Source organism: Hemitrygon akajei, chromosome 17, assembly GCF_048418815.1.
Source record: "Hemitrygon akajei chromosome 17, sHemAka1.3, whole genome shotgun sequence".
Lineage (NCBI taxonomy): Eukaryota > Metazoa > Chordata > Chondrichthyes > Myliobatiformes > Dasyatidae > Hemitrygon > Hemitrygon akajei.
Genome location: NC_133140.1, coordinates 35,699,452 through 35,706,927, shown reverse-complemented (window position 1 = coordinate 35,706,927; position 7,476 = coordinate 35,699,452). Strand labels below are relative to the sequence as shown.

At 42.4% G+C, this 7,476-nt stretch overlaps 1 protein-coding gene across 1 annotated transcript; it reads right to left on the bottom strand.

Moving 5' to 3' along the window:
• Positions 1 to 418: 418 nt before the first annotated feature.
• On the bottom strand, positions 419 to 7,197 carry LOC140740599 (chymotrypsinogen A-like). The gene is made up of 7 exons (XM_073069890.1): positions 7,046 to 7,197; positions 6,855 to 6,958; positions 3,041 to 3,120; positions 2,874 to 2,952; positions 2,011 to 2,191; positions 710 to 843; positions 419 to 630 (listed from the first exon to the last, which is right to left on the bottom strand). The coding sequence occupies exons 1-7, from the start codon at positions 7,095 to 7,097 to the stop codon at positions 469 to 471; spliced, it is 792 nt and encodes a 263-aa protein (XP_072925991.1). The 5' UTR covers positions 7,098 to 7,197; the 3' UTR covers positions 419 to 468.
• Between the last annotated feature and the right edge of the window lie 279 nt (positions 7,198 to 7,476).

Below are 7,476 nucleotides of genomic sequence, written 5' to 3'. Positions count from 1 at the left end.
AGCTCAGCATGCATGCAGGAGGCAGTGCCAATGCAGTCGTCGATGTAGCGAAGGAAAAGAGGGGGACGGATACCCGTATAGAGTTGGAACATGCACTGTTCCACAAAGCCAACAAAAAGGCAGGCATAAATCAATGGGGTTTTGTTGGTACAACAGTGATGAGGAGCCGGTGGCTCACTCCATTCTCATGTTCCTGGCCAAGTCTGAATCTGATTGCTGCTCCTGTGACGGTGTGGAACCTCAGCACTCACATGTGATGTTGTGGGTTCAGGAACTTTAGGGCTGGGCTTGTGACAGGAGCCTTTTGACTTCCCTTCCACTTACTGTGCACCTATCACGCCGGTTTAGTGAAAAATCGTTTCAGTTCAACGCACTGCACAACAAGAATGCAAAGAAATATCAGAGACCAAACCATAAATAGCTGATCATTAATCTTTATTTGAAGTTCACAATAGCATAGACATCCTATTAGTTACTCGCGAGAGTCTGATCGATCCAGGTCCGGAGTTCGGACACTCGGGCGTAAACTCCAGGTATCTGTGTAGAGCAGCGGCCACTACCCCAGGAGACAATTCCCGTCAAGTACCAGGCTCCTCCGTCCTGGCAGACGAGCGGTCCACCTGAGTCACCCTGGAAACAAAGAAACGAGATTCAGTTGCTGTGCCGAGAGAAGTTGAAGGAAACTTTCCCGAGGGGAATGTTAACCTACCATACAGGAGGAGGCACCAGCAGCACCGGCACAAATCATCGTTTCAGCGATCTTGTTGCCCCAGAACTCCTGGCATTGAGCGTTGCTCAGGAGAGGGAGAGAGCTCTGCTGCAGGGTGCAAGGTGTAAGAAAAGCTGTGTGGTGAAAGGAGATAAAATATACCGTTAGATTTTCCTGACCCGATAAAAATATTATTGGTGTTTATTAAAGATTTATTCTAGGAACATATGGATCTTTGCTGCAGTATGTACACAAACAAAAATGCCTTATTCTTACACAGACATCACACATTACAAATGATTGATGCGCCAGAAATGAGATGGCTAATGGACGGGAGGGATATGGAGGGTATGGTCCAAGTGCAGGTTAGTGGACAGAATAATAGTTTGGCATGGATTTGATGGGCTGAAGGGCCTGTTTCTGTAGTGCTCGATGACTCTGATACCCCTACCCCACTACATTTAGAACATGTCTGCAACATACTTCAGGGTAGCGTACCGTATAGGCGACCCAGGTTCAATTCCTACCGCTGCCCGAAAAGAATTTACACGTTCTCCCCGTGATTGCGTGGGTTTCCTCCGGCTGCTCTGGTTTCTTCCCACAGTCCAGCAATGTACCGGTTGGTAGGCTAATTGGTCATTGTAAATTGTCCTGTGATTAGCCGAGGGTTAAATTGGGGGGAGTTGCTGGGCGGCACGGCCAGGAGGGCTGATTCCACACTGTAGCTCAATAAGTAAATAAATAAATTTAACCAATTTAATTCAGTTTTTTCAAGGAAAACCTGCAGTGACTCCTTCTTACTTTCATTCCCTTTTTACAATTCCTCCATCCTCCCTCAGACAGCTCTGTGATCCTACATTTTTAATAGGGTGATTGAAATGCCCTCACTTGCATTTGCCCCGTGCCCTTTTTGCCTGACTTCCACTAGCCCCTTTCGCATCGTGCACAGACGCAGGAAATCAGTTACTCCACAGCGAAGCAGAGAGAGAGAGAGAGAGAGAGAGAGAACCGTTGGGAGCACTGGGCAACACAACGTTTTCTCAACTAGGTTTATGCCATTTGGAAGTAGCTCTTCAATGTAAGGGGGAATTATATATAAAATTATTCTATGCTATCATCAATAGAGTTTTTGTAATCGATACTTAATACATCAACAGGGAGATCCAGCTCCACAATTCCACACACACAAAATGCTGGCGGAACTCAGCGGGTCAGGCAGGAGGGGAGTAAACGGTAAAGGTTTTGGGCTGGGACCCTTCCCTACAGCTGTTGCTCTCCCTGAAACCGTGTTGTTACCGTACCGTTGTAGCGAGTCAGACCCCATCCGGTAGTGACACACAGCTTGCCAGGACTGAATGTTTTGTATGCTGAAGCAAGGCAGACAGGAGAGACCTCGGCACTGAATGAAACAGGTCTTGAGAGCTTGACAAGAGTGATGTCGTGTTCAATGGTACTCGGGTTCCACATGGGGTGAGTAATGGCCTGTAAGACATGAGGTTACAATCAGTTCTTTCTTCGCGCTTCTCCAACATTTCCCCATTAACTCTTCCAATTTTATTGTTTCTAATTCAACAAGTGCTTTGTATTATGGGCTTCGGTCAGTAACCTTCCCTAGCTGATGGTCTGTTTTGTGATCTTCTGGTCACGTTCTGCACGATAGCTTTGACCAGCCCCTGATGATATTCCTGTCATACAGCCTCTGTTCATGGCTCTGGGATATTTACTCGATCATGTTCTGTGTTTTGAGCCTTTCCCCATGTTTCATCTGATGGAAATGATCAACCCTTCCCCAGTGATGGTCAATATCATGGAACTTGACCTTTGTCTTTCGCTGTTCATAGACATGCTTGCCCTGACAAATGACCGCACACATAACTTTCAGTGAGGATGTTGTAGGTCCTGGTCTTTTGTTGTCGATAGTGAGCATGTATTTGAGACTCTCAATAAAAAGTGGTCATGCAATTGTTTCAGCAAGAGAAACCCGTGGGCTGTTAGTGCGGAGTGTGGTGTTTAACTAGAAAGTGATGCTGTAATACAAGTGATCAAATAAACAAATGATCAAACTCTGCCAGGAACACCATCCACAGTTCTTTAAAAATCTATCGGCGATCCATTTTTTAAACTCTTCTCTCCAAATCATCAATAAAAGTCAGAGCATTCTTACCTGAGCAACAGGGATAAACTGAGCTTTGGCATCTGGTGAGCATTTGTTGTATTCTCCAACAACCACAACATGGCGGGTGCTGCAGAAGGAAAATCAGATTCAGTGACTGCCGTATCTCCTCGTGCTGTAAGTACAAACTTTGAAGCTCTCAAGCTTTTTCAACATACCTCACGCTGCAGTGGGCAGCAGTAACAACCCAGTTTTCGTTAATCAGGGAACCACCACAGAAATGGAAGCCATTTGTTTGCTAATGTAGAAAGCGAAACAGTTATTAAATCCGGAAAGCACAACATTATTGTTGAAATGGAAAATGATAACAGCAATATAAGGCAGGTCGGGAAGCATTGGTGGAAAAAGAGAAAGAGAAAGAGGAACTCCCTCTTCGGATGGGTGAGAGAGAAAGCACATTGTTGGAGAGGGGTGGGATGGATAGGACAAAGGGAATATCTCTGATAGGCTGAGGCTGAAGATGCCAGGAGGATATGTTTTAAGCAAGATCATCCCAATAATGGTTGATGGAAACTGTTAGACGTAGGTATCCTGATCAATTTAAAAGCTTTGAAATGGCGGTGGTCAGAGAGGGAGAGAGCCAGCAACAGAAGGGAGATGCCGTGAAAAGCGGAGCAGTGCTACGTGCCCAGCAGGGCAGCCTGTGCTAACGGAAAGGGAGGAGCTGAGCCAGTGTTACAAACAGACGGTTTCAACAGAAGAAATGACCCGTTCTGATAACGACGGAGAAAGTGAGATATTTGAAGTTATAGAAATGAGAATGACTTTGGAAGGCTGCAACGCTGCCTGGTGGAAGGTGAGGTGCTGTTTCCTCATTCGAGCAGTGTCTGATCTGCTGAGTGTTTCAGCATTTCCACCATCTGCATATTTTTGATTTTCATTATTAAGGTTATATTGCATGAGAGCAGTTACATCAAATACCCAGCTTTGCACCGGAGGGGGAGGGGCAGGATTATGAAGAAGCAGCAAGTTTTATGGCAATATAGGATATAGGAACAGCTGAATGCCCTTTGAGTACATTCTGTTGTTCGATAAAGTCATTGCTGACCTTATAACCAAACAGCATTTTCCTGCCCATGCCCTATACCCCTGAGTCCAGCTTTGAATACACTCAGCTGAACATCCCCAGTCCTTTGGAATAGAGAATCTCACAAGGGTTCAAACCCAGTAAGTTTCTCCTCATGAGAAACTGTAGTGACAGAAGTGATACACCTGCCTATTCACCTCCTCCCTCTCTTCTGTTCAGTCTTTCCACAATCTTCCAGGGTAGATAACTCCTAAGATAGTCTATCAGCAAAGTTTCACCTCATCGCAGATCCAGATGGTGTGCCCTTATGTCAAAGCTATGGAAAGGGAGATATCCTCGCTGGGTCAGTCAAGGGACATACCTCCCTGCATCCACTTCCTGAGCTCTGCAAGAGGTTTGTATGTTCCAATGAAATCCTCAAACTCGAGAAATCCTCAAACTTCTTGCCCTGGAGGAACCCTTGAAATAATTTTGCGGTCTCAGGGAGCCCCTGCATAAAAGTTACTATATCCACAGTTAGCGTCACCAGGAAGTTGTAGAATCAAAAATCCAAAAATAACTGTCAATGCTCTTTTGAGTGGAGAGTGAAGTTTTAGCCAACCTTTCTTGAAAAGAGCAGTTTAGCTAACCTTTCTGGGAATTAATCTCTGTTTTTCCCTTTCATAAATTTTAAAAAAACTCAAGGAAAACTTAACAAATTTCTTTTAAGTAACTGGCTTAAGGCAAAATGGGATTTAATTTTTCTAAAGTTAGTTTGTAAATTGATTTTAATTAATGCTATTTATAACATGAAAATGTATTGACAATGTTGAATAGTAAAGTTACTAAAAACCATAACCCAAAGAAATATGAATAAAAATATAGTCTAAGTTATGCAAGACTTTGAAAAAACATTTCTTACTAAGTGACACGATCAGGCTCAAAGATACGGCGAGCTTTTGAAACCTGTGCTTGCTTTTCTCCTGTTCTCCTCATACTACGTTATCATATTATACTCATTGGTAATGATATTGGTCTATTATTATCACAGTGAAAAGCTTGCCTGTTCATACAGACTAAACCATTACACGGTGCATTGAGGCCGAATAAGGTACACAGAATAAAGAATAGAAGATGCCAATAAAGTGAAGTGCAGGTCAGCAAAGTGCAAGATCATGATGGGGTTTGATTGTGAGGACATCCTCCATCATTAGGGGCCATTATCAACCAGGAACTTGCCCTTGTCAGGGAGTTGGTGCAGGTACCTGCCAACCCACATGCAACAATTCAGGAAAACTTCTTCCTCTGCCCTATCAGATTTCCAAATGGTCCATGAACTACTTGGTTATTCCTTTCTTTTGCCCTATTTTGTAATTTTACATCTTTGCTGGGGCAATGTCATTGCAAGTTTAATTCCGTGATAATAAACCTGGTTCTGATTCTGCTGGCAAACCTATCGTGCCTGGAAGCAGCCTAGTGAGTCCACTCTAGCTCCAGGCTAGCTGCACCCACTCTAGGATAAACAGATTCCTTCTTAGCTGAGGAATGCCGAAACATACCCAATGTTCCAGTTGCATCGGCACCAATATAACTGCAATAAAATCTCTTTAGTCCTTTGCTTTGATCCTCTTGTAATCCCTGCAGATGCTATTTGACCCATTAGATTCTGTTAGTAGGTTCTTTTTGCCCCACAGTTTAAAACAATAATGTCCCTAATACTAGCTCTCCTGGCAGGCTAAGCAGAATCTATTTAGTTCATCCCATCCAGAATCACCTCCTTCTTCTATGCACAGAGTATGCAGGCCCATCCTATTCAAATCCCCTCACTGAAGAATTAGTTTACTCTTACAGCAAATATGTCCCTCCATGCATACATCAACAAAAATGCATGTAAATACTTCAGATATAAGCTCTCTGAAATCGCATACTATTGTGGCAAAACTCTCCTACTAATTCCCCATAAAACGTACCATTTGCCTTCCTAGTTGCTGTTATACCTCAAAGTTATTTTTTCACGTAGAACACTAAATATCTCTGCATATCAACTTATCCTTTCCCCTTTCTTCCTACCAAGCCTCATTTTGTAATTTACACTATCTGCTGCTCTCTTGTCCAGTGAATTGTTTGTTCCTTCTCACTGTCTCTTTACATACTACTCACAGCCTATGTGTATCATTAGCAAACCTCATTTCATCCACCATTGCTCTTTTTTCTAAGGGAAAATAAATGATTCTTCTGGCATCCATAGTTGGTCAAACTTATCCACTTTTTCCTGCATTTTATGCCCTGTCATATTCCAATCACTATTATAAACCTAAAATTTGTTTAGTATCTATATGTGCTGCACCTTTACAAATATCCTTCAAAGAACAAGCAGCTCAAGTCTGTATCTTCCCCCAATATTACCGTGTTATTTATATCCCCAAAATTTTCTTAGACTTACGAAACATGATTTTGTGTGATGCTATGTCTAATTTTCCAGGTATCCTGTCATGATGTCTTTGATAATGAACTTCAAGATTTTTCTGACAGGCTGTTTGTTTTTGCAATGCTTTTTCTGTTGAATCGTGATGTTACCTTTGTCCCAATGGACATGGGTGTGTTTAACCCTTCGTTTGGAGGTGTGACTTTTCAGCAAATACCTACTTTGATAAGATCACACTTAATTCTAAGTGTCTAGATTAGGTCACATTATGGGTTTTCCATCCTTGAAACGAAATTTCTCTGTTTCGGGATCATGATCTATCTTTAGCATTGTTGAATTATCAAATGCAAAATAATTTACTTCACCTCTATGTACTCTTCAGCCTTCAGCTACACTAAGTTTACCAAAATTAGCCCGATACCTTCAGTGAAAATTGACCGAGAATGTTGGATCTTTGTGGGAATGACCATCTCTATAAACAGACACGGTATGTAAGTCATGCTAGGAATTACCAAGACTTGGAGCCTTTGCTTCGACCTACCTGCATGGAGACCTGCCAAGGCCATGATCCAGGAACTGCATTTTCACCATTCACAATTCGTGCATAGCCTGAGATTACAGGACTGATGGCCGGGACACCACAACCTAGAATGAAAGACAACAGATTTAGTCTCACATAATTAAAATATTCAAAGCTTAAAATACTTGGTGCTTATTATAATTGACACTGACCATAGGTTGTGCCAACGAAGGCAAGGCAAGCGAGAATCCAAAGGAAAGCCATGGCTTTGCAGGTGTCTGGGTGTTACACTGGACCCTTTATATAGTCCAGCTTGGCTCCAGATATCTCGTAGGTCAAAGTCTGAAACTTTCAACCAATCTGCAATTTGCAAGATTACCACCAAAATAAGTTGATTAATTACACTGTACTTAAACTGATCAGTGTACATATCTTTAAATAAAGCATCTGTGGGAAATGTCATGCTGTTTCAGGCATGGAATATGGATTATTGGATATATATCAAAGGTTTCTGTAAATGATTTGACATTCGGATAGGAATGTCATAAGCCTTTGGCCTTGAAACGTTTCCATGTTGTCGGCTAAAAAATCAATTCAGCTGAAGAACCTGTTTATTTCCAATGAGCATTTTGAATATAAATTG